The sequence below is a fragment of the Amblyomma mixtum genome, chromosome 4 (genome assembly GCF_055824585.1).
Source record: "Amblyomma mixtum isolate Tamu chromosome 4, ASM5582458v1, whole genome shotgun sequence".
Classification (NCBI taxonomy): Eukaryota; Metazoa; Arthropoda; class Arachnida; order Ixodida; family Ixodidae; genus Amblyomma; species Amblyomma mixtum.
Window position 1 is genome coordinate 90,712,730 of NC_143015.1, and position 27,645 is coordinate 90,740,374.

At 45.9% G+C, this 27,645-nt stretch overlaps 1 protein-coding gene across 2 annotated transcripts in view; it reads left to right on the forward strand.

The window, feature by feature from the left end:
- The first annotated feature begins 17,231 nt into the window (after positions 1-17,231).
- The window catches only part of Pkc53E (Protein C kinase 53E), a 134,892-nt gene continuing 124,478 nt past the window's right edge, over positions 17,232-27,645 (forward strand). Inside the window, exon 1 of one of the 2 annotated variants that reach the window (XM_089587054.1) lies at positions 17,232-17,776. In XM_089587054.1, coding sequence (XP_089443180.1) covers positions 17,607-17,776 — 170 coding nt within the window. In that variant the 5' untranslated portion in view covers positions 17,232-17,606. The remainder of the gene's footprint in view (positions 17,777-27,645) is intronic. The other variant, XM_089587053.1, reaches the window with a different exon arrangement.

The window sequence follows — 27,645 nt, forward strand, 5'->3', positions numbered from 1 at the left end:
CCTTGTGGGTTAAAGTAACTGCCACTAGCCGCAGTGGGCAGTTTTGTTCACTATCCGGTGGGCAGGCTGTGAGAAACCCGCAAGGTCACGTGACCTGGGTGTCCCACCTGCCTCCTAGGCTGCTCTTTGAGGACCACCTGCCCGAGCCATGCCCGTGATTTCTCGCTAACAACGACGACGCCAACAACGTGTTTTCTGGAAAACGGAGCCTATCGCGTTAAAATTTTTGTTCGAAATTTCAAGTTTTAATGCAATAGCATTAAAGGTCCCTTTCTCCAGAAAATCCCGTGTCGGCGTTTGTCGGCGTTGTGAGACTATGAATTAAAAAAAAATCAGCCTCTCAAGCGCGGTGATCACAGACGAACAATGTGCGATTACATCTCAATTCTCTTCTGCACTACAAAATGTGCAGACACCATGGGATATAGAGTTTTTATATTTTTGCAACTTTTTCTACTGTTTGGCTCAGCACCCTGTCGTATTCAACCTCGGTGAGTCACCCACTTAGCGTGTGCAATTGAGGGCGGCTCAAATGCGAGCCTTCGAAGCTCGGAGGCTTACAGCCATTATGGTTTTATATGTATATATATATTTTTGTAGCAGGCCAGAGCCATGTTACCACCAGCCGATCTCTCCACCTTTTCTTCTCATTAAAATTCCTTTCTCTCTCTTGTTTGATAGCCACAAAGCTGTTAGGGCAGGTTTATATTGTTTTATGTCAAGGCCTCATCAAGCTTCTTCTGACACTTTGGTACAGTTTGCTCAGCAGACCTTCATTAAAAGTTGATTGGCTGATTGGTTGATTGGCTTGCCTGTCGGCGTCCTTCTCGGTGCAGGCAGCTTTCGACGACACACTCTCAGATCTCACAATTTCGCGAGATTAGCTTCTGGAAAAACTGTTACCGGACGAGACGCTGGAAACACCACCGTGCTGAGACGGAACAGGCCGATGGCCACTTCTAGTATTTTTCAGTGTTAATCGGCATGTGCCTTCTTTACCTCACACCGGTTACAAGTGGAGACAAAAGAATCCACCATCGATACCACGCGCCACCAAGTGTCATTCCTTGGGAAGCCAAACCACCAAGCAATAGAGCATATTTGTGAACAAGAATGCATGAAGTATTTTCAGTGCCAGACTTCGGGTATGCCTGCATGTAAATTATCTGCATATTCTTGTTTTGAGTATCTTCCCAACGTTCATTTCTAGGAGAAAACTGGTTTTTTCCTTGATTTTTTTTTTCAAAATTGAAAAAAAAAACTTTAAATTGTTTTTGAGCAAAGGAAATGGCACAGTAAATGTCTCACTTATCGCGCCGTAGGGAACGGATGAAGGAGGAAGTGAAAGAAGAAAGGAAGAAAGAAATTGGTTTCCACCGTTACTATTATTATTATTATTTTCATTCATTTATTTCTTAATCAACTCCCTCTGCTAGAGATCTTGCTGAGTCCAGCTCCTGCGTGCGTTATGCTTGTCCTGTTTCTTTTTAGTCTTTCTGCTTTCTCATAAAGATTCTTTTCCCCAGCATTCTGCTATTTCTATTTATTACTTAATTTATCTATTTATTTTTCCCCAGAAAACAAAACTAAATAAACAAGCAAAAAATCTCAAAAACTCTCTATGCACCCCTCTTCTTGGCCGATCCCCCTCTGTGGGTATGCGCCATCCCATGAGGTGAACAACAACAACAACAAATTGGTTTGGTTTTGAGCAAAGGAAATGGTGCAGTAACCGTCTCACATGTCTTGGTGGACAGCCGAACCGCGCCGTACAGGAAGCGATAAAGGAGGAAGTGAAAGAAGGAAGAGGTGACGTAGCAGAGGTCTCCGGGGTAATTTCGACCACCTGGGGATCTTTAGCGTGCTCTGACATAGCACAGCACAGGGGCACCTTTTTTGCGTTTCGCCTCCATAGAAACGCGGCTGCCGCGGTCGGGTTCGAACCCGGGTACTCCAGCTCAGTAGCAGAGCGTCCTAACCACTGAGACATCGCGGCGGGTCTTCCAAAATTCATAATTTCTGGAAATTTCCCTCATCTACCTTCCGGTAAAGGTGCACCTCGCAACTGCCAGCGTACCCCTCAACCCCCCCCCCCCCCCCCCCCCCCCCCCCGCCTACTTACAGGCTACAGAAGGCACTATATGCTTCAGGAGCCTGTAACGTGTAGAAGGAAGCCTGTAGCCTGCAGCCGTAAGGCGCAGTGGGAAAAGGATCATTGAAAAGGAAAATGCGCAACCAATAGTGCCAGCGCAGAATTGTCGCATCACATCCCATGGTTTCCTGCTTACCGAGTTCGAATGTATATAGTCGCGGGATTAAAAGACGTCATATTGCGAATCCTCTCTTCTCAAGAATGAATGCGTCTTTGGCTGCCGAAGAGCCATCAGCACAGGCATAAAAATCCAAACGATCCATTTTAAGTTAAACAAAAACTGGATAACGTCCTCACGGTGCCTTTAAAGACGTCTTTGTTGCCATTAGCGCCGACCGCACGCAGCGCTTGTGAGTATGCATCGGAAGCACTCAGAGGCGAGAACAACACGGCGCTTATTCAGTGAACCTTACAGCACCGAATAAGGTAAGAGTTTCAGAAAAAAAAAAGTGCGCTAACGAGTCAAACTCAGCAGGTCCATGATGAAGTTTCATGCAGACGTGTTCTGCTTTCGCGTTTCCATTTGTTTTACGCTCAACCATACGCGGCGTATACCTCGTTCCAGGAAATAAAGTTTCTACGTATACTTGAGTATGACGTTACGTACTGCGACTCCTTTATAATTTAATGCACGTGTGCCGCCTAATGCTTCCGTCATCTGCGTATGGACCGGAAAGTGGAAGCACCGAAAACAAGAATAAAAAAAAAATCTGCATTATGCAGTAGCGCCTGTGGTTCAGCGGGCGACCTTTCCCACCCCTCACATTCCTCCATTGGTTGCAACCGCGGCAACCAAGCAGGTTTTAGATTGCCCGCGCCATTACTGCAGATTTCAGTGCGCCGCCGAATGTATAATGCATGTTCCAGAGCACAAGTCGCGCCTTCATCTTTCTCGACTTTGTCACTTCGCCTGGAAGAACGGTGGGGCTTACAACGCAGTCTCGTACTGATACCTGAGTCAGCTTCGTGAGGCATGTTATTAACAGTGGCAAGAAATGTTCATGGATCCAGGGAAACTGCTGTGACCCGCTTAGGCAGCCGGCGTACGGAATTCAGCAGGGAGCGAAGGAATGAGGATTTTCTCACGACGAGGCTTGGAATTCTTAGTGTTCTCAGAGCCTCACCGTCATAGTCATGCATCGAAATGCCCCAGGTAGCACCGAACGTTAGAATAGTGTTATAAAAATGTTATGTAAGTTGCACTAACGTTACATGTTACATTGTAACTTTACATTAACATTAAAAATTAACATATAACGCTAAGTTATATAGGAAAAGTTACTTTCACGTTCTAAACAAACATTGGTTTAATATAATCTTTTAAATTTTATTATAATGTCAGAGTCGTAACTCTAAAACAACATTGCAAATATATTTTGAGCATTGATTTCCAGACCATTTCTCTTTGTTCGTAGAGTAAAGATGTTTTCGAACTAACAGTACTTTGTAACCACATCTCTTAGATAGTACTCGCCATAGATTGCATGAACAGCCCCATTATTTTATCACAAAATGTTGCTTGTTACCCATTCACCACTATCACTCATGGGACAACCCCATAGTAGTAAGTATATAAGCTCGACAGCATGATATCCGTTCGGAGGCGAGTGAATACGAGTTGCATGCTGTGCTGTATAGTGGATCTAGGGTGTCGCCATCGTTGCTGGTTCTTGCAAAGCGTTGTAAATTGTGTACCATCAGAACTAGCGGGCCTGCGTGCATGTGTGGGGCTGCTTCACCATTTTCGAGAATGTTCCATTTATGTTGTTTACATATTTCATTAATGTTAGGGGTAGGCTATTATAACATTTATATGTAACATTACAAAAACGTTAGAGAAAAGGACATTAAGTACACTGAAATAACATTTGAGCACAACAAGAATGTGACATTATCGCAAAGTTTCGGTGCTACCTGGGGCAGTGCTCTCAGTCGTCAGAGACCTCGGTGCAAGGATGGAAGATGGATGGAAAATAGGAGCGTCGGGTGGGGACAGTTATTTATTTATTCATTTGGTGATACTGTTAACCCTAAAATGAAGGTCGTTAAAGTGAGGGAACAAAAACAAATACATTTCATAAACACTTCAATGAGCAATCAGAACACAAAATTTGTACACCATTTCTCAAAAATATATCGACACCTAGCCCAAATTGTTGCACGTTCGCACACTACAAACATCACTTGCCAGTTTTTTCCGTATTTCAGTTACATCAGGGAAAAGGGAATATCGGTACACATCCGTACGTGTGTTGTAGTACCTGTGGTTTTTTCGTTGCCACCATGCTCGACTTTCTTTTGTTTAGTTTTATTTGACGGCGTTGTGTATTGGTCTGGAATTCCTAAATCTTCTTTAAATACGTTTTCCTACACTTCTAACTTTATGTAACCTCTCTGCTTTGAGGCACCAATCTTCCAATCGCTTTTTGCTAGCTCCCACCGCAGATTTATTCACATGACCATTGTTATCGCGAAACCCTAGGGCCTTAGGAAGAGTGACTGTGCCTGCATCGACATCGGGATGAATATCATCGCATTTGAGATGTTCAATCGTTTCTACAGATTTACCACATTGAGCATGTTACATCTTCTTAGCTAATTTCTTTTTGTAGCAGCGCTTTGTAAGACACCCTGACCTAGGTTCAAAGAGTGGGGCACAGCCTGTTGAGTTATTGTTCAACGATTTCTTCCTTATCTGCCTTTTCTAATATCGATAGAGCTTCATTTCCATTGAATTAATTCAGTTCTTACCTTCCGCGTTTTTTATCTCTCATTGAGCTATTTATTTCTCCGTCTTTGTGTCCTGCATACTTACTGGTTACTTTCCTCGTCAGATGACTGCTGCGCCACATGCGGAGTTCAGGCGAACTGCTGAGATTTTCTTAAGTAAAGAAAAACTTGCAGTTTCATGTTGGTCAGCGCAGGGCCTGGGGAGAGACATTTATGAGGTATAACTTGCGCGTGTGCTGTCTCAAGCAATAAATGTACTGTCTTTGTTAAAAATATGTATTGCACAGTGACCCCCGAGCAGGAGCATGTTGAGCTGCCGACAACAGCGACATCGGTCGCTTTCGCGGTGGACTACAAACTTTAACAGACACTATATCTGAGACAGCAAATGCGCAAAGTACGCATAACAAGCATCAAGATGGATGTGATAAAGCATGCACGAAAATTTCACGACGAGTGTCCCTTGATTTCGCCGTCTTCTATCGGCTTTTGTCTCCTCCTGGCTACTCTTGTTAACAGGCATGATTTCCAAGCAACCAGCCCAATAGCAAAGCACCCTTAAACTTGCAGCCTGTCCCCGATAGCTGACTGTTAGATCCATTGATGACGCTACAATCTGATCATTTTCAGAAGCTTACCACACGAATAGCCTGGGTGATGTATTCGAGCTTCGTAAGTGAAGAAGGGACCGGGCTGTTCTCGAAACGTTGGGTTGAAAATAAATTATTGGTTTTGTGTCAGTATTTCTCAACTTTTGTTTCGAAGAACCCAGCGAGGCGGACTTCCGTCGAAGAGCTCATTCAAATTACTGGTCTTACTGCCTGTGGGTTTCTTGCTTTCGTTTATTAAGGTGAGAGCCTTCAATGGCTCATACTGTCGTCTGTTAACAAAGCGCGTCACACGCGTTTAACTCGAGAACTAAAAAAGATAGAAGAAAACCAATGGTTGCTTCAGATAGAGGAGGAAAAAATGAACCTAGAAGCCAAGTTTGATGACTGCAGATTAAAGGCAAAATTTTCGAAATTGCGTCGAAATATCGGGGACGTTGATATAGCCACGAGAACGGTATGACGTCACATCCACCGGAAGTCGACACGGCATAGTGAAAATTGTCGCAGAATGGTCGGAAAAACGTCAGATTTGTGTCAAATTAGATGAGAAAATGTGTAATTAAGCGCAATTAACACTTAATAACCCCGAAAGTCTAATTTGGCTATCGATATAGCCACGGGTGCGGTGTGACGTCACATTCACCGAAAGTCGACACCGCATAGTGTTCTCGGCTTTCGCCTCTCAACACTTTAGTTGCCGAAGTGTCCTCGCAATTTTTGGGTTGAACGTCCCAAAGCGACTCAGGCTATGAGGAACGCTGTGATGGAGGGCTCCGGAAAATTCCGACCACCTGCGTTTTTTTAGTGTACACTGACATCGCACAGTACACGGACATATAGCATTTCGCCTCCATCGAAATGCGACCGTGACGCCCGGGACAAAACCCGCGTCTTTCGGGTCAGCAGCCGAGCGCCATAACCATGGAGCCACTGGCAGATGGGATTCTATACAACACAAAGAGAAGAAGGGAGGAGGAAGTGTCAGGGTTCTAACAACTTGAATGTACCCCCTCCATTGTTCACTTTGTATGGTCTTACTGACTCTTAGAGAGGTTTCGTGTAACGAACTTAGCGTTAAAAAAAACAGTTGTGTTTGGCTTAGCTTCTTGGCATATTATTCAGCTAGAGGTATTCAACTGCGTGTTGTGCAGCCCAAGTCGCCCAAATAGGTCGTAGAAGGGCTAGGTACAGCCACTTCCGCGTATACGCAGCCTTCATCTTCCGGCGATGCTCAGTCTAAATCGCCCTTTTACCCTTTCATTGGCCCTCTGAGAAAAGGTAAAAAAAACATAAAAGAAAGAGAGAGATGGTGCCCGGACCAGCAAAGCTCTGCCAGGCTTAACGCCAATTCAACATAAATGAAAAATAAGTATATGTTCGAAAGAGAAAAAAAAATAAGCGAAAAACAGAGCACTAAAAAAAACCAAAAACAAGTGGAAACAAAAGGCACATCACCTTAAAAGTTAGTCACAAGCAGACAGCCAAAGCTCAGCGTCTATATCGCCCGGCGTCGATCGGCGTCCCGTTCGGCAGCGCACACGGCAGGATCTGGCCTGCGGCGGCTGTGATCTTCGAGCAGTTGAGCCGCGGCGGCGGGCGAGAGCATCTTCATCCTGCTATGACTCGTCCGGAGCAATGCAGCTGCTCCGCGATATGACGTCATGCCAGCTCTTGCTTGCTCCGAATTCTCTTCGATTCTGACGTCACGCGCATCGGGCTCACGTTGCCTGACTTTGGCGCCTTCAGCGCCCTCGCTGTTGAGTAGCCACCCGAGTGATCACCCCCGGTTTACCCTCAAAGATTACCCTCGAGTGGTTACCTTCCGGGAGTTTACAGTGGCAACCATCCGTGTCGCCGGCCCACGCCGAAGCTTCGCTCGGGGAGGGCTCCGTATAACAGCGCAGGCTGTAAAAAAAAATAATAATAAGGGGCTATTGCGCGCTTATAATGCGTTAGTAATAAAAGCCTTTCTGCACTATGTACGGATTTGTGTAGCTGTGATGTTTCTACAGACGGACTTTGCCTTTTTGCCGGAATTGCACCGCTTCGTTACGGCCACTCAAAGCTGCCTGCCTGGTCAGAAGCGGCGCTTATGTGAACTTGCAGAGGAATACCAGGAGGCAGGATGGAGACTCAGTTAGGATTGTAATTTCAGCTTGTGCTTCTATAGCTTCAGCTAGTGCTGCTAGACGAAGCTGACGCTCATCGTCAGTCTCTAAAGAACGTTTGCGACTCATCCATCTGCTTCCGCTGTTTTGTCGTTGAAGTAGAATCGCTTGCATAAGGTCCAAGATTTATCGGACCGCGTTATAGTTTAAACTGCTCTACCACACCGCTCGCGAAGGTTCTCATTTTTCATTCTTCTATTCGTCTTAGTTATTTTTCTTAGTTACCTTAGTCATTTTGATTTTTGCTTAGTCATTCCTAGTCATTTTCACTCTCGCTGAGTCATTTTTAGTCTTATTAGGGATTATACATTTCACAAAACCATTCTTTAAGTCACAATCCGCGTGGCAGCAACCTTCAGGCCTCTCCCTCCTTAATTGGAGAGGGGGATTTCCCTCTGCCCACTTTTGCACCCGCCAACCGCGGCAGGGAGCTCTTCCGTGCATACAGTCTTATACCCCTGTCACACGGGCACTGTAAAGGTACTTTGTACTAAAGCTCCATTACGCTACCAAAGGAGCACTACTTCAAGGGAGTTCGCCCGTGCTACACGGTCGCGGAACGACCTTTGGAAAACGATTTTAGCGCCCTCATCGGTGAAAAACTGGATTAAAGTTGCAGACTTCAGTGCACATGAGAATATAGCAGTGTCACATATTTTCATAAAAAAAAAACTTGTTTTATATCAATATTATGCTCAATCAACGCAATTTCAACTGCAATAATGGCATGATCTGCCAAGTACAGAGCTGGCCACACTGAGCTCAAATGGCTCGGCTGCTTGGTTCTTCGGCTCTTCCCTTTGCTTCTTTTCCTCTGTTTTCTTTGGTCTTGCAAAAGTTGCGATTCTGTTCACGTTTTGGGGACTGTTGTGACGCAAGGTAGCAGATCCCACCGCTGCCACCAGTTGTTGCGGCTTTAGGTAGCGTGGCCAGTTGTTGCGTCACCAAGGGGGCTCGTCCGGGATGAGGGAATGGTCTGAACTTCAGATGGTTGGAGATTACAAAAACAAGCAGATTTAATGACAAGAAACTGAGACACTTATTTACAAAAATTTACAAAAAGAAGAGCAAGGAATCAAAAGTTAAGAGTTCAAAGCGTCGAGCGTCTGGATGAGCCTGATACTCAAGGCTCAGAGCCACTGGATGAACCTATTACCGAAGGTCCAGAGCGTTCGTGCCCACTTTGGTCGCAGGTTATATAGCCCAAGACTCCGCCCCTGCACCAGGCGACATTCCATCGCGACACAAAAGATCGGCACCAGCACCGCCATCGAAGACCTGTTGAGTCCCCTCACTAGGAGGTAACTCATCGTGGCACAAAAGATCGCCGCCACACGTCACAGACGCAGCTGGCCAAGACACCTGTTGAGAGCCCGCACGTGGGAACTGGCAAGGAAGATGCTAAGACCGCATTCCGCATTCCTACAGCATTGTGTCGTGTTGACGTCACAGCCGCAGCTGCGCAGGCCTCCTCTGATTCGTTCCGGGTTTTTTTCTTCAAGACGAAGGACACCCTTTCTTCTCCTGTCGTCGGTTGCTTCTCGAAGGGGAGGTCGTTTTCGCCGAGCCGAGTGTGGGAAGAGCCTCGTCGGCCACTTCCCAGAAAGTCACCCTTTTCTGTGAGGTCATCGTGGGGTCAAGTTGAAGTCAAACGACCCGTCAAAATTGCCGCTACGTTGAATCTCCCTTTGTTTCATCTCGGGTCTCAAGATGGGTCGTAACAGCTACCTCCCCCGCCAGACGAGTCTCGGCGAGTAGCAGTCATCGCTGCTGCACGAAGAGACGACTTGCAGAAGCATGCCAGAAGTATGCCAGAAGCCTTCTGCCGCTCGCAACGTGGTCTTCTATTACGCCGGCCAAATTCTTTGAGGCGTCTCTGAAACTTCAACCACATGCGCAAGCAAGCACTCAACCTTCCTCCGAGCAAACCAGTTCCAAAAGAGGGTGCTATAATCCGGTTAGTATAGCCGTTGTGAATAGCCGACACTGAAAACTCCCAGGACCCACGCAAGCTGAGAAAAACCGAACCTGCTACTGTACACCTTCACTTTCAAAACCGCACGAAAAAAAACCTATAGTAGCAATTTTGGTTCATAAAGAGCATTCCGGATTGCTTAAAAAGAACAGCTAAGAAGTCCGCGTCCCTTACTGCATTTACTTAAACAAAAGTAAACAGCTCCAAAAGCTGCATAACTGAGTGAAAATCACAAACTTTACAAAGACCACTCAGCATTACCACTAAAAACTGGAAACTCGTTTGCCTTCACCCCTGTCGAATTCTTTTCAGTAAGTCAATGCACGAAAAAAAAAAAAGGCAAACACTTATTCCCCGAATGGGACATTCTTTAGCCGCGCCCTGCGCGGTCTTGGTCGGATGGCCGGTCCACAAGCAGGTGCTTCAAGAAAACTGCGTGCTTGATTGGTTCCGCCTCCGCTCGACCTACTGAGGAAAGGGTGCCTCCACCATTTCTTTGTCCCTGCCTGCAGCGACCCCCTCTGACTCACGCGCTCTCTGTGGCGCCCTTTTGTGTGGCTGTCGCGCCCTATTCTTCGTAGTGCAAAGCCTGCGTCTCGTGTCCAAGGACTATGCCGTCTGTCCCTCTTTCGGCCCGCCAGGGCAGTCCCCTGGGCTTTGATCGGGCCCATCCGCCTTCGGGAAAATTTCACTGATTTTCCTTTTCGGTCATTAGCTTTCGTGGTGCCGTCCCTTGTTGATCTGCCGGCCCTTGCATCAGCATGAACACCTGCCCTAGCATTCCTCATTCGCTTGTCGCGTTCGCGGTTTTTCCTGCGCCGCGACGCTACTTGCGGTTTACTACTCACAGTGCCAGGCGGCGGCTCAACTGTTGAATCGTCCACTCCTGTGTTTCCGTCTGAGCACCCAAGCTCATTTTCCTGCTGTCTTTCTATCGGGGCAGCCTCCTCCTCATTCCGGGCAACAGAAACAATCTCGTCTGTACGGCACTTTTCAGCGAACGTTGCGTTCTTGCCTGGCGCTTCACTGCTACCGTCAGGCGATTCCCTTTCCCTCTTTGTGCCGCTTGATACCGCCTCGACTTCCTGAATGCTAGTGCTCGCCAGCTGCACCAGCGGTGTCCCTTCTCTGGCTCTTTCATTGCGTTTACACCGAAACTCACTGCATTCTTTCTGGCGCGGGACTTCAGTCTTATCTGCCAACGCGCTTTCTGTCTCAGGGTTAACAGTAAGCGCATCACACCTTTCGTTTTCCTCGCGAAGCTTTCGCCTTTCTTGTTCTTTCTCCACACGGAGGCTTTTCTGCGGAATAGTCTCACACCTCTCGTCTGCCTCCTTGTTGAGAAGAGGTACCACTTGCTGGGGACAACCGCCCGACCTCTTGCTCAACTCCATTTCTAACTTACTGAGCTCAGCCTTTAGCTTCAGTAGTTTTGCTTCATTCTCACGTTCGCGCTGACGCCACTTTTCCTCTCTTTCTCGCTCTTCCTGCTGTCTGAGCTGCTCTTTTTCCTGCTCTTTCTTTTTTTGTTGGATGAGACTCCACTCTTCAATGAGCTCCTCATCATCTGCCCCCAAATCAGTAATGGCCTGAATTATCATGGGTTTTCGTGCCAAACCCTTTGTCTCAATCCCCAATTCCTCGCACAACAGCAACAGGTCCGACTCCTGCAGTTTCTGTAGGTCCATGATAGTTCTGAGTCTGAGCTATTTCCAAAACAACTATGCAAAAATACCAAACCTGTAAGATTTAAGCACAGGTGTCTACCAGTTCTAAATTTTTAACCCTCTCTTAGAACCTGGTCCACATCAAAGGAAAAGCCAAGCACTCACCCACACACGTGATCATGACCCAAGACAGCTGCACTCTCGCTGGCCGACCGTTGTTGTCGCTTGTGGCTTCAAATTCCCATCGCTGATCCACAGTCGTTGGGTCTTCGTATCTCACCAGTCGTTGTTCCACAGATGTCGGGACTTCCAGGCCTCGAATCCCAAGGCTTCGGATCCCAAGGCTTCGGATCCCATGGCTTCGGATCCCACGGCTTCGGATCCCAGTTGGGTCTTCGTATCTCACCAGTCTCTTCGGATCCCAAGGCTTCGGATCCCAGGCCTCGGATCCCACGGCTTCGGATCCCAGGCTTCGGATCCCTGTCTTCGGATCCCACGGCTTCGGATCCCACCGCTGTTCACCAGTTGTTGCGACGCAAGGTAGCAGATCCCACCGCTGCCACCAGTTGTTGTGACGCAAGGTAGCAGATCCCACCGCTGCCACCAGTTGTTGCGGCTTTAGGTAGCGTGGCCAGTTGTTGCGTCACCAAGGGGGCTCGTCCGGGATGAGGGAATGGTCTGAACTTCAGATGGTTGGAGATTACAAAAACAAGCAGATTTAATGACAAGAAACTGAGACACTTATTTACAAAAATTTACAAAAAGAAGAGCAAGGAATCAAAAGTTAAGAGTTCAAAGCGTCGAGCGTCTGGATGAGCCTGATACTCAAGGCTCAGAGCCACTGGATGAACCTATTACCGAAGGTCCAGAGCGTTCGTGCCCACTTTGGTCGCAGGTTATATAGCCCAAGACTCCGCCCCTGCACCAGGCGACATTCCATCGCGACACAAAAGATCGGCACCAGCACCGCCATCGAAGACCTGTTGAGTCCCCTCACTAGGAGGTAACTCATCGTGGCACAAAAGATCGCCGCCACACGTCACAGACGCAGCTGGCCAAGACACCTGTTGAGAGCCCGCACGTGGGAACTGGCAAGGAAGATGCTAAGACCGCATTCCTAAGTCCGCATTCCGCATTCCTACAGCATTGTGTCGTGTTGACGTCACAGCCGCAGCTGCGCAGGCCTCCTCTGATTCGTTCCGGGTTTTTTTCTTCAAGACGAAGGACACCCTTTCTTCTCCTGTCGTCGGTTGCTTCTCGAAGGGGAGGTCGTTTTCGCCGAGCCGAGTGTGGGAAGAGCCTCGTCGGCCACTTCCCAGAAAGTCACCCTTTTCTGTGAGGTCATCGTGGGGTCAAGTTGAAGTCAAACGACCCGTCAAAATTGCCGCTACGTTGAATCTCCCTTTGTTTCATCTCGGGTCTCAAGATGGGTCGTAACAGGACACATGTGCGAAAAGTGCGTGCGATTCGCTGCGGCGCGTCGTTGCGACCGTCGTCGCAACGACCGAACGCAGCTCGTCGCATGCGTCCAACCTGCTGGATGCCAACGGCGAGCCGCATGCGGCAAACGCAACGACGGGAAGCGGGAGCCAATGCGAGCACGGAGAGCGGCAGCGTCATGATGACGTAGAGCGCGAGGCTCACGGCGCTCGGAGCCGAGCCATGCCGGGCCGGTGTGGCGCGTCCGTGTGGCAGCGCGCGTTCTCCCTTGGAGTAATGGAACTTTAGCTCAAAGTACCTTTACAGTGCCCGTGTGACAGGGGTATTACATACGCCGACAAATGCGGGTTCTCACAATGGGGCTTCTAACATTAACTCTTTCCTTACCATGGGAAAAACGACCATTTTTCACATGTCTCAGACAAAATTTTTTTTTAGAAAAGGTGTGATAGATAAAATTATATAAAATGCATAACAATAATTCAGATAGAATGCGCTTTATAATGAAATTTATTTGAACACATATTCTGCTTGAAATGCTGTGAAAAAAAATCAGTAAACACAACAAAAAGAAAAAAAGAAGAAAAGTTTTGTGTTTATATGACAATAACTTTCCAAACACTTGTACTAAAAAAATTCTAGAATATACAAAACAATTCAAATTCTTTCTAAAACATGGCATTAAAGTTTGAAAATTATAACTTGAATAGTTTTCGAGCTAGAATTTTTTTTCTTCATGCCTCTTGAAAAGGCTCGTTTGAGAGTGCCCTTTATATGATTTTTACAGTCCAACAAAAAAAAAATTGGAAGTGTAATGTTATGCGCCAAACGAAAGCTTGGTAAGCGTGGTTTTAAAAATACAAATCAAAACTTATTTAATTTACGTCAAAAATTCAAAAAAAAATATAAAACACAACAAGTATAGGTGTGATATTGCGATATATAGTATGCGATAAGTATAGCTGCGATGTAGCTGCAGAATCGAAATCCGACGTTGCAACATCTTCGTCCGAGTCACTGCTGCTCGGAGGATCTTGAAAATCAGCTGCAGAGGCTGGAGAATCACGTGCAGCGGGACTCTTCCGAGCGCGCGAAGCGCCCGACCTCGACGCGACGCCATCCTCACCGCGTATTATGTCGCAATAAGCCTATGCTCCAAGGGCACTTCAAAAATGCACGACTGGCGGGGAAATTACCAACTAGGCCGAAAATGGAACTAACCGTCTGAACAACAAACCAGATGCGCCCGCACAAGCGGACAGGAAAAAGAAAGCGAAACTATCAGGCCAACGTTCCGGGATCGGTTAGCGCAGTTACAGCGTCTGAACCAAAATCCGACAATGCAACATCGTCACCAGAGACTCTACTACTCGTAGCATAGATAATAATTGCAGTCAACGCAGTAGAATTGCGCGCAGCAAGGTTTTTCCGAGCGCGCGCCGTCTGCGCGCCCGACGCCATGCACGGAGCGTCCGCGCCGTACCCTCCGCTTCAAGGGCGTTTCAAAAATTCGCGCGTCGTGGGAAAATTGCTCTCTACGCAGAAACCGAAACTGTAGTCTCTGAAGAACAACTTAGATGGCGCCACATCACCGTAACGGCTACAATGAGGAGCTTCGGTTCGCACAAACAGACCTGAACGAGGAATCTGAACGCACAGGCGAGCGTTCTGGGCTCTCGTTGCCCAGTTTGGGCTTCGAAACAATACCTGACGATACAGCATCGTCGTCAGGGTCCGTGCTAATCGATACATCAAAAATAGGTGGTGCAAACGCAGCGGAATTGAGTGGAACGGGGTTTTTTCGAGCGAGCGCCATTCCCGATGATGACGGCTTGTTCGGAGCGCCCGACGCCGCACACCCAACTTCAAGCGCGTCTCAAAAATTGCCGCTTTTTGGCAAAAATATAAACTAAACAGGAAGTTGAAGTTTAATGTGTGAACGACAAACCGAATGACTCAGCAAGTCCGTAGCGGCAGCGGTCGCGCTGCCGTAGCGCTTCGAATTTTTCGATCACCGGTGATCGAAGCACAGTGGCGTGGTAAGGAAAGAGTTAACGCTTTAAAACGACTTTATTTGCCCTCTTTCCTTGTTCATCGACTTGATTTGTGAAGTTGGAGAGGCGCAAACTGCACGTGTGCCACGATAAGGACAAGACGATACATTTTGGTAACAGCACACGCACTCGAACTCAGCACCACATTATATCACACCCTAGATAGTGCATATCACACACACGCGTGTGTCACGGTCCGATCAGTTCAGGACGACACTGTGGTAACAGGACACGCACTGAAACTCAGCACCACTTTATATCCTACCCTAGATAGTGCATATCACGCACGCACTCACGCACACACACGAAGGAAGCCAACCGTCAAAGAAAAGGAGCGTATACGACGGTTTTTCTTTTTTTTTAATTTGTGGTGTTGATAAATGGGAGATCAACAGCGGATTCGTTTTATCACTGAAAGCTAACTGATTAGAAAGCAGAAGAAAAAACAAGTACAGTCTTTGTCAAAAGTAACCAGGCTCCATGGTATGCTTCTCATTCGTATAACAGAGCCCTCACGGCTTCCCTAAAGATCAAAAAGTTCTTTGAAGGTGGGAACAGGGGTTCTTCTTACCATACAGAGATTTAGAGCTGGAGGGCTGGCATAATAGTTTTAATATATGACTGAGAAGAAAAACGTGTAGCCTGGTTACTTTTGACAAAGACTGTACGTGCCACCGGTGATCCAAACCACGATTTCCGAATTTCGCGTCCAGTGCTCTACTAGCTGAGCTACGGCGACGGTCGTCCAATCTTCTGCTCTTTGAGGTACTTAAGTGTAGTGTAACCGAACCTTAAGAGTGTTCACCAGTGCCACCCTCGTCCATAGCGGCGGACGTAGTACGTCCTGTATTACCGCGTGTGCCACGTAGTAACGGGATCGGTAACGGGATTGGTAACGTAGTAACGGTGAGGGCGGAAGCTTCAGCAGACAAGGAAAGGGAACACAGGGGCTCGTTATCACAACTTTGAAAGAAGCCAACAATCACTGAAACCAAGTAGAATAGGGACGTTCTTTTATATGTGGTGTCTATTAATAGTGAGTTGACACACGGTAGAAAACCGACTTTCTTTATTCTTACGTTTCGCCCAGGGTTGCGTTTGGATATGGAAGGCTGCGGGAGACGTATGCTTCGTCGCCGGTGATTGCTGCCTCAACACTGTGCCACTGAGGCTCGGAAGAGAGCCGCATATCACTGATTGTTGTTGTGAGGTAGTACAGCGTTATGTGTACATATCTTATTTACTTCCTTCAGAATGAGTAAAGCATATAAATATCCTGAAGTTTTCTTCTCCATTAAGTGTATTGAATGAGCTCCGCGAATTCGTTTCTGTAGAGCTTGTTCAGGACAAAAGATATGGCACTCCTTAAACAAACTTTGATGTTTATTCTCTACCGTACACTCTGCGCATCGAAATTTAGAAAAAGCGATCGAGACGCTGCCAGCGTCGGCTCTGGCTTTGAACGTCCCGCCTAGTTCGCGCGTCGGGCTGCTTGATGTTGTGGTACTTAAATTGTGCCATAGATGGCGCGGCGTGTTCTCTCAGTTACTGCGAAATCCGAAACCGATGTGTTGCGCAGGCACTCATCAAGATAAAAGCGCGCACTAGGGACAGAATGAGAAAAGAGAGGGAGAAAAAAAAAAACGGATAGCAGCAGTGGTCACACGGAGTCGTGTCTTTTCTAATCGCGGTCTCCTTGACATGCGGAAAGATTGCCGTCGTCTTCGCGGTGCGTTATGATGCCCAGAGGCGAAACGCTTAGGCTGAAAGGTCGTTTGCGTGGGAGCACCGACCTACAACTGTCGATTAAAACTCTTTCCTCGAGGCCACTCTAGCGAATCTGTTGGAAAATCCCGACCGTGTGGCAAGAGAACAGTGTTAGCACATCGGATAAATGTGTTAGAAAACATGAAAAAAAAGCTAGACAAAAAAAATTCGAAAAAGAAAATCAAGAGCGATGATCCAGGCAAACATACCATAGCCACGATTGAAAGGGATTTTCGGTACGCCGAGTTTCGAACACGGTGTAGTATATCTCACTTTTTTTTTCGTTATTGTGGGAAGCGATATATTTCACTCGCACAAACTGGTCTACGAGGGATGCAGCTAGGTTTCGAATGTCCGAAACCTATCCCCCAACCCCCTGTCGACAACGTCGCGGGAACGGTCCCTTTAATACCAGTCGAGATGAACACTCATCTCTTTTTCATTTCTGCCCCACTGCTCCGGCGTAAACACGGGCCGCGCGGACCGCGCGGTCAGCTCTATCACCGCGGCTTCCAAACAAAACCAGAAAACAGCGAAACCGAAAGTAAACTCTCCCGCCGGCAGACTTTTCTCCGCGTTTCCGCGCCAAAGACAGACAAAAAGTGCGCGCCGGCTCGCTCGATGCGAGCACCTCCGGAGGCGCGGGCGGAGCCCAGCCAGCACAAGTGCTGCTATAACTGCCGGCTGTCCTGCGTCGTTGCGGTGGCTTGCTGGAAGCGGCCCCGAATCGTTGCACGCGCTCACCCCCGCAGTCTCTTTCTTGCAGCAGTTGCAGCAGCGGCAGCATCAGCAACAGGCGAAGCAGAGCCAGTGCTGCCAGCGATCCGACGCGGCGCCGCGGTAGTTGCTGCTCGCTCCGTCCGCTACGGGCGCTGCCTGTTGGTGTCCGTGCGTGGAGGAGCAGTGCGCTTGCGTCGCCGGCCGGGGTAGCGCTCGTTTCCCAACGAGCTCGGCGCATCCGTCGCCGCCGCCGCCGTGTGTTGTGTGGCCTCCCAGCCCCTCGTCGGCGCAGCAGCCAGGCAGCAAGGTCGACCGATCGGCCATGGGGGACGACGGCGAGGAGCTGTCGGAGCAGTTCTCCTCGGGCTTCCGGCTGCGTGCGCGCAAGGGTGCCCTCAAGAAGAAGAACGTCTTCGAAGTGAAAAACCACAAGTTCATACCGCGCTTCTTCAAGCAGCCCACTTTCTGCTCACACTGCAAGGATTTCATCTGGTGAGAACACCACCTTTCTTATTCTTTTTTAATTTCCACTTCTTCCGTTCCTCCCCCGCCGCCGCCGCAGGTAACACACTTGAGAAAGAGCGGCGCGGCGCCTCGGGCGCACACCCCCTCCGCTCCCTTTCAAACGCGCCTCGCGGAAAGGCCCGTAAACAGAGGAGGGGCGATACGTAAAGAGATTCGCGAAAGGCCTTGGCCGCCGCCGCTGGCGACCCTTTGAATCCGGCAGGCCGGCTTTTGACAGCCGCACGAGGAAAACATGCCTCCGCCGCGGACCGGTGCGTGCCAGGCGCGATGCGAGCCGTGGTGGTGGTGGTGCTACTGCTCTGCACCAAATCTCATCGCTAATTCGAACGGGTCTGCTTGCGCAAGCGCGGGCCCGAGGGAGTACAGCGCGCTTCTTTCGTTCGATTCCCGGTGGTGGTGGCAGTGGCAGTAATAGCAGCGCGAATGCCGTACGCACGCTGTGTAGTACGTGTGCTACCTCCGGCGGCTTCGACATGTGCGCTGATCTGAATGCTGTGTAGCCGACGGGAACGCCCATTCTGCTCAGTGAGAGAGCGGAGCGCTGCCCCGTCAATCATACGTGCGCACGAGGAGGCACTCCTGTAACTCCTGTCAGTTCGTGTGCCGACCTCGCGGTGAACGTTCTCCGAGGCGCGGTGCTTGTCTCGCATATGTTTTTTGGCTATGATCGTCCACCTTCGACAATTTTAGTCATGATTAAGCCTGGACGTTTTGAATACGTAGTGTGTTGAGAGGAATTTGCAGGACCCGATTTAGTGAGAGCGCATTTTTGTGCGCGCCGAGCGGTCTTCGCGACGTGACTTGCGCTCGCCGTGGGAGGATCGCTGGCGACTTCCCAGTTGGCATGCCGAGCAGGCATGCATTTTCCGAGGCGACAAGTGCAGGATCCGTGGCAGTGACTGCGCGTGTATACTTTTGCCCCTGTATCTTTAACGGCGTGTTAAATTGGGACAATTCTTCTTTAAAAAAAAATATTGCCAATAGCCGGATTCTAGTACTTCAGCTTTCTGAACCCCTAGCTGGCTCAGTTCTGTTTGCAACCACTTAAATTCCTCAAGCAGTGTGCTGAATTTGGTAAAAACAATGTGTGGTAGTTGAAATTGTTTTCACCGCACAGAATATGTATATAATAGTTATCATTCACACATTACAAGTGTTGTCGTTAAGCATGCAGTGAGAGGCAAACAGTGAAGGCATTTCTAATTATCCAGTCTGATGAAATGAGACTGTGCTGTCTCATTTCATTTACTTCATTACTTTCATTTACTTGAAAAACTGACTAACTGCCAAATAAGTGCAGCATGATCGGTAAAAGCAGTTTGGTGGAAATAGCTTTTTATGGTGCAGTCTAAAGGTTTCAGGTGCAAGCAGTGATTTCTTATTCGTTTTGTAATCCTCGGTGCTAGAACTGAAAACAAAACAAGGGAATAGGTGTTGCAAACTTCAAGTTGGTATGCAGCTATGAAGAAGGGGTGTGCTCCCTGTCAAACAAAAGCTGATAAGGAAGTGAAACAAGATAAGAGGTTGACACATAGCACTAAAAGGAATGAAAACACTCAATGCAAGTGACAGATAACAAGTCTTTCATGATAGCTGCGGGCATTCTCCAAGCGCTCATGCTGTGAAGCCCTTGTTTCAGGAGATAGGGGTGTCTATTTACCTTTCCTTTGGGCAGAACTTAATTGAAGATGATCTGGCTGCGTTTCCTCCACGTCTTGCCTGCAGGGCCATGCTGCTTTGCGCAACATTATGTGCATGCCATATTTGCTGAACCGATATTGTGCATCCATTTATATCCCTTTGCGGCACAACGTGTACGATTATGCATGTGACTTTTCAAACTGCTTTTCATAGCTTCTAATGATGTCCTTACGGAGTCAGTGATTCCAGCTGGAGTCAAAATCCCTGATGGATAGAATAACAGGTTCATTTTATGCCTAGAAAACGTCTTTCAAAAACGTGAAATAAAGATCGACATCATGAAGTTCCACAGTGCACCTAGGAAGTTCTGTCCAGTGCCGTAACATTTTTGTTCTCTCGCTTGGTGGAATGTTTTATTAAAGGACACTGTAGCTGATTTTTTGTTGGCAAACAACTTTGAATGATAGCGGAAATGATTAATTGGGCATAAGTTTTTTCGAAGAACAGGGTTGAAATTATGTGAGTGTGGAATTACAAGGCGTGTGCCAATTTGTAAAGATTTTTAGCCATTCTTGTTATTTTTGTGAACTGGTGGATTCGTACAAATTTCCAGATTTTTCTTAATTGTAAAACATGAGTGTCTGAAAGGGCTATGTTCTCCTGAATGTGAGCACACTATTTGCTTTTCGTTTTGGTTGCTACATTTGAGTACGAGATGCCTGTCTGAGGCATGCCACATGTGGGAGTATTGACTTTTAGAATCATGCTCAGTGTGTCTGAATTAAATACATGGATTCTTCACACAGAATCAAAAAACCTTGTAGCCTGACCATTTAAAAGGATATTTTATTATGAACCAAGAAGATGAATTGTGAAAAGTGGTTCTGTATGTAGGTTGGCGATCAGCCAGAGAGAAATTGCGAATGAATTATTCTCTACTGATTTTAATCATTGTCAGCTGTCATAATACACATAGCATTTTTTTGCTAACATTTTTAGATATTTTCATGCTGTACAAGATGGAGTGTGCTTTTGATGCAGAATTGAACTGTTCTCTTTCTAGATTCTTATAGTGAAAGCCTTTTCTAGACACAAAATCCTAATGATGGTTGCTGTTGCATAGCTAATGTAGTGTTAGTGAAGCCCTATGCTTTCAAGCAGGCACGTACCATGTTATCTGTGAGTTATGAAGAAAAACTGCAAGCCAGATGTATAACATTTAATATGTACCAATTTGAACTTGCCTCTGCACATCACAAAGTGAAAGAAAGCAGGGATGATAGATAAAGATGAGCTATTGGCCATGCTAGCTGTCTAACAATTATTGACAATTAAAATCAACAGGATCATTCTTTGTGTTATAATACTTTTGACTGGCTTTGAACAGTGTAACGTTTGCTGTCAACTTTTTCATGTGCAGCGTCCAGTGCCAGGATGATAGTTTCCTCTTTTCGTGGGTAGCAAAGTAATGGGGAGGTATGTGTTGAGGAGCTAGTTCTTCCGAGAAAAGGAGTGGTGTGTTTTTATCACCACTGTTCACTCCGAACTTAAACTCTTTGTTCAGTGAAGATTTTTAAAAGTAACAAGTAATGGGACTGTTAATGTTTTGGGAGCGAAGAGGGATGTGGCCCCAAAGGATTTCGCTGCAAGTTGAGTGTCTTGGTGCTTTCCACTTGGAATAGAAAATAGTGTTTTCTGTGAGAAACAAGACAAGGTCTAGATTTCATATTTGAATTTTTATGCTACTACTTTGAATAATGTGTAAGCTTCTGGTTGAATTGATTTCATATATTAATGGGACAATTCTGTACCTTATTTTGAATTCACTGCCAATCTGGAGACAGGCATATCTGGCAACATGAAATGTGTTGTACTCTTTTTCTGCTGAAGTAAACTTGGATAACAAAAAGTTACATGGGCAGGACAACTTTGAACATTACGTAACAAACTTCTTGTATTGTATTAGACATATTATACTCGTTGAATACTGGCATATGAACCTGGCGGAGCGGCTCATTTGTAGTGGTTTGACGTGTGGTATACAGTGTCAGTGCATGTCAAACAGCTCCAGGTGGTCTACATCGGCGTGGAACTCTCCACTACGGTGTCTCTCGTGGTCCGTATGGATCTTTTGAACGCAAACCCTACACCATGCTAATACCAGACTGTGTATACATAGGACGAAGTTCCCAAACCACTGGGTTTGCATCCAGGCCCTACAGCATGACTGGCAGCAGTGCCACTTTCTCGTAGGTGTGCAGAAGTTTCCTCGTCCACTCTTCCAGAGCTTCAGAGCTGCAGAGATGCTACTAACAATACTTGTTCCAGACGCAAATAACTCAGTGTCCTTAGAAGGGTTGAAATGACTAAATTTTCTTGCATGGTACATATGACCTGGAGTCATTTTTGTTTGGTAAAGGAAATAATGCAAGAGGCAACCATTTTTGGCAGGATGCTGTGGAGTGTTATGCATAGCATTAGGTCGGTTAAGACTCTTGTGTATTTCCTTAAGCAGTGGTCTTGCACTGGCTGAAGCTCGCAGTGCTTTTTGCATTTCATTACAAACCAGGGTTATCAAATAATCGCTTTTCATCTTGGGCTTGCAAATGATGCAAGTCTGGTGGCATAGACTTTCGAGGTTCTTTCCAACAGGGCATAATGTGTGTACATCTTGAACACAGTACAAAATGCCATTAAGAATACATCTGCATTTTGCTCGCTATGTTTTACTTTAGTTATGGACTGCGCAACAGAGCTGCATGTCCAAATAGTTTCGTGTGCTGCTAGCTGTGATATATATGCTACACATATATTAAGCTTATATCTCGTGATGACTTGTCTGCATAAAAGGAAGCCTTTGTAACAGGAGAAGAATTTGTATGAACGAGGCTTGGAAAAAAGGGCCGAAGATTTTTTGTGCTCTGGGCTTTTGATTGCATTACATTGTAATTGTACTTCATTGGTCTTTGGATTGCAGTAGCGTGGTGCTGCAGCTTCATTTACAGCTTGATAAGAATGGCAGATGGTAAAAAAACAATGTTCACAGCTTTTTAAGTTGTACATTCTTTCTATTACACATGTGTGCAGATGGAGTGTAGGCGTGTGTTGTCAGCCTCATTCTTCATCCACCTGATATAGTTCAATGCTTCACTGTTGCTAATGTTGAGTGCAGGTTAATCTTTGAATTCTTTTCCTGTGTAGCCCTTTATAAATTGGGTCATATCCTAATTGTTGCTCATGTTTGGCAAGAAGCAAAAGTATTCAAACAAGTTTAGTGATGTTTTGAGAAATGGCATTGATTTCCTGGTTTGCATTCATGACTGAATGGATGGTTGAAAGGCACGATATTTACTATGAAAATTGACGCTTACGTGCAGACTGAATGTTGTCTTCTTTTTGAAATAAATTGGGTCTTAAATGTCATCATCTAATTTAAACAACGGTTAACTATTGTCATTTACAGATTTTGCATTACGGAAGGTAATTTGACTTGTGGCAAATTGCTGTTGGTTTGAAAATAGGTAGGCTGAATTGTTTATTTTGCAGTGTTATGCATGGCTAGCTATTTGGAGAAATGGGCCATGACATTTTGCAAAGTAAGCAACTTCTAAGATTTCATTCACACTGCTTTTCTATTTTATATAACTGCACCGGGAACATGGTAGCCTCTCTAGAATCAGTTTTCCTCGTTAGCATCAATCTGTAGAATCATGTGTTCGACCAGCTGCAATTCTTTGATGCACAAGTTGAAGAGTAGTTCTAACCACTGGCTTCTTTTGCACTACAGCATCATTACTTGCTATGCTGCTTCATTACTTTCGCCACTTGTGCTCCACTTGTGGAGCATTGGTACTTTTGTGGTTATTTTTATGAGTTAGTATATTCACAGTTTATAAAGGAGTTTGCAACATTTCTTCGAGTTGTAATTCAACTACTTTTGGTGGTTGCCCATATAATGGATGCTCTCAAAACCTTTACTTCACCTTCTCAAAACATCAGAGTGCTCTGTGGCCTTTGTGGGCTGTGTAGGTAGATATGAGAGTACCGTGCAGTACGGTTCAGGTACCATTACAATTTTTTGAGGATATTCTCAATCTATTTAGGAAAGCAGTATCAGGACCTAATATTCTTGGAATTCAAGGTTGATGCTATTAATGCAGCTAATTCTCCTCATTAGACTTAAGTCTCGTTATTAAAAACTCATTTTTGACTTTATTTACATAATTTTTACATTGCAGAAAGTGTGCTGAGGTTGGAGGTAATAAGTTGAGAGATTTATCCACTCATCCAGTAATAAGGATACAGACCCAAACAAAATTTTATGCGGCATGGATGTGCTACTCAGTTAGCTGGTATTCGTTGCAACAAGCATGATCTCTCATGCTTTTGATGATTTTCAGTGACTGATATGCCTTACAGTAAGGGAATTTTTTTCCATATGCCCGCAACCTATAAACTCTCACCCAGTACTGCAGTTGAGAGGGCTTTGGCCTGTTTACTTATCGAGCAAAGTTTTGGTCAATGACCTCTTTTGTCTCAGCAGATTGGAATTAGCTTTTAATAACCTTGGGAGTTGCTTCAGCCTTATCTTTCAATTACTTCCCCTGCCTCTTTAGCAGTTGGAAAGAGCTCTGGCCATGAGAATGTGCTATAGATGCTGGACATCCTTTTCAAAGCGACAGTGGACATGAAAGTGAAGTGTTGTTCATATATATTGAGATGACAGCGACCAAAGTAGAAAGTGAGCAAAGGTTTAACTCGTGCCCCTCGCTTAAATGAAAGCGGTCTTCAAAACCTTCACTGCATTGTTTGAGCAGCTTCACCTGATTCGACAATGATTAGACTTGACAGCTGCGGGCTAGCCAGAACATGTCTAAAATACAAGAGTGACAGTGTAGACAAAGTGCTGTCATAGAAATGCATACCTCTTGCTTTACTTTGTTTGTTATTTTTCTAGCAAAGCAGCCGTTCCATGTAGGAGGCCCTATTAGTGGAATGCCAGTTTTTTTCTGCTTTTTGTTTCGGTCTTGTTCGCCTTAGTGGGAAAACTTCATGATAATGAGCTACCAACAGGTACCTTTCTGGCATGCGCTATAAAGTAAACATGAAGTGAAGGTTTACTTGTTCTTCGTCTTTTATACCTAAGCTATAAATGAAAATGAAACTTACCTTTTATATCTGGACGCAAGCCCCCATGTGTTCAAAAATTTTCAAGGACTTTTATGCACAGATAACAAAATTTATTTACTTTACCTATATAGTTTAGTTTAAGGCAAAGATAGCATAAAGTATATCCTTGCTGCAAGGCCATTGTGCAAGGGTTGCAAAACCCACTGTTGCCATGCAGCTGCAATTCCCGCTCATTCCGGGGTCACTGCGTATGTTGGGAATCGATTAAAATCTTTAAAGTTTTAAATTAAAATTCAGCAGTTTAATTACTTACCGCAGAATACCAAACTACAAAATGACTGCAGCAGCTGAACAAAATGGTTTGAGGAGCACTGAATGAAAACACTGTCAAGTTAGATCATATTAGTCAAGATTAGATTATGTCAAGTTAGATTAGTGTATAAAATAGCTGGTGTACTTTTTTTTCCTGCCAGGAACAGAGTGTAGAAAGTCTATAAAATTACGAAGAGTTGAAGACGTGTATCGACGCCACAGGAAAACTCCGGTAACTGCGTCTGCTAGCGTTTGTGCTCACCATAGGTAACTCATCGCTTTAGGGTAAATTGTGTTTAAGCTGTTTATTTTACAATTTTTTTGTGAAGGCAAGATAACCGCTGGTCCTTAAGGGTAACGGGCTGGATACCAAGAATAGGCAAAGGTATCAGGAGGCAGCAGAAAGTAAGGTGGGTGGATGATACTAAGAAGTTTGTGGGAATACGGTGACCACGGTTGGCACAGGATAGGTTTAATTGGAGAGATCTTTGCCCTGCAGTGGGCGTATTCAGACTGGTGATGATTTCCTTGTGGGAAGTGTACGGTCGAAGCAAGTAGGAAGAAAACAGCGCGTTGAGCTCTTATGCACCGCGTCACTTGCTTTGAATTCTAACCCATTTGGCCTGCGTGAAGACCTCGTACTGGGTAGGCCGTGCCAAAACACTGCTCTTGGATTCAACTTAAGAATTGTACGGAGTGAAGCTTCGCCCGCCCTTCATTTAAGACCGCCACACAGAATTCCTCCGTGACAAAAAATAGTTCGCTGTTTAAGTTTTTCTTGTTGCCCAAACAAGAAGGTTGTCACAAGATGAAGTTTAGGAAGTCAAATGTGATGCCTCTTGCTTGATTAATTAGTCTAACATCAAAAAGCTGATTTGTTTGTCTGTTGTGGGCGGTCAGCGGATTATAGTAGGATACAACGTAAAAAAAAACAGCAGTTGCTAACATTGGGCCGCGGTACGCGGAGTCTTCTATTACTCCGCTGCCCATCGCAACAGTAAACGAAGTCAGCTTTTGAATGTTTGACTAGATCACCCACGTTTCAGAATTGTAGAATTCATAATTCTTTTTCTTGTGCTAAGCTTCTTGTTTAGGTGACAAGAAACGGTTAAGCAGTGGACTACTTTTTCGTCGTGGAGGAATTCTGTGCACGGAGGCTGAATGCGGGCGGAGCTTCACTGCAGACTTAAGTTTTATCCGACTATAATACTGGACGCTCTTGACCGTGGCCCACTTTTACCAACTGCCATTTTTTAAGGTTTTGTCGTGTTGTAATTGAATATCGATTGGTCCCAATTCGTTTCCAATTGATTAAGAATTTCATTCCACTAGTGTTTTGCCCAGTTCCCAATGGTCGTTTCCGAATACGATACAGGGAAACTTCACAACCGCGGCCGCTGCTCGGGAGCTTTTGCGTTTGCGCTTTTCGGGCCCTTTGGTCTGCAGGTCAACCGGTTTCGTTTTTCGCTCGATCAGGCGAGTCGGCCTCTTTGGACAGCGCTTGATGTGAAATTGGAGAATGTCGCCCTTCTATTCTCGTGTCTGGAAGTTTCCACCGGGTGGCCATGTCCCAACGGGCGTGACTTGAAACTGTACGCGTTCTGTTGCTCCAAGAAACTGCAAACGTTACCGCCGCTGCTCGGATCGCGTTCGCTGTGCAGAAGCTCCCACCGCCTTTGAAATCGAACACATTCGCCCGTTCATACTTTCTAACCTTTTAGTAGATTGTATTTATAGGGCGAGTATTTTTTTTTAATATTCACGTTTGCACTTCAGATTGATGGAGTAGCATGGGCAGTTTTAGTAAGCCACCATAGTTTTAGCCCTGATCAGGAAAGGTGGGAAAGATGTCGTCACGCAGACGTCACATCCGCCTTCGGGACTTCAGCCTAAGATCTGCACAGATACCAAAGTGTAATGAAGCAGCGTGGGTACAGTGTACTAAATTAGGTAGTACACTAGAAGCGTGTGCGAATTTTCGTTAGCTTTTTGGCCGTTGAGGGCGACCGCGGGTGCCCTAGCTGTTCGTCTGCTCTGATCATCGTCTTATGTTTTGTGCGTAAAGTTTTAGTACATTTACTTTGACTTTCTCTGCTCTCTCAAAATTACCAATGACAACAGTCATAATGACAACTTTTTTCCTCTATAGGACCGGGAAAAAGTGTCTTACCTCTTACCCTTTTTCTCTTCCGTGGCGCTACCGCGCCTAGCATAGGTAAATGATAAGAATGTCCTGTTTGAAATAAAATGATGGAGGAGGCCATATCTCACAACAGGTATTATTGATGACTGCCAGTATTGTTTCTATTCTAACGGCGAAGGCATCTGTACATCAGTAAGCCATGCTGCAACCTATCGATCGGCACAGACCGGAGTAGGCACGTCCGTTTATAATGGCCATTTCCAGAACACGGACCCTGCTCTGCGTGGAATTGTGATGGCCTTGAATGTTTTGTCGGTGAAGAGATCACCATTATCGACCAGTAGAAAACAGAATAATAATAATAAAAATAATAATAAAAATTATTTATTTGAAAAATGACATTGTACAAATACGAGGGCTTGTGGGGCAGTACTCTGCAGAATGGAGCAAGCCAGAGAACTGCACAGTGAATCAATACTGCACAAGAATCAGAATAAAACTAAGGAAGGGCAGTAAGGAAGGACGGGAAAAAAAGAAAAACAAAATTACACATACAAATCAAAGATAGCAGATTTCACTTCTTTCCGAGTGCTGAAAGATAAAACATTAT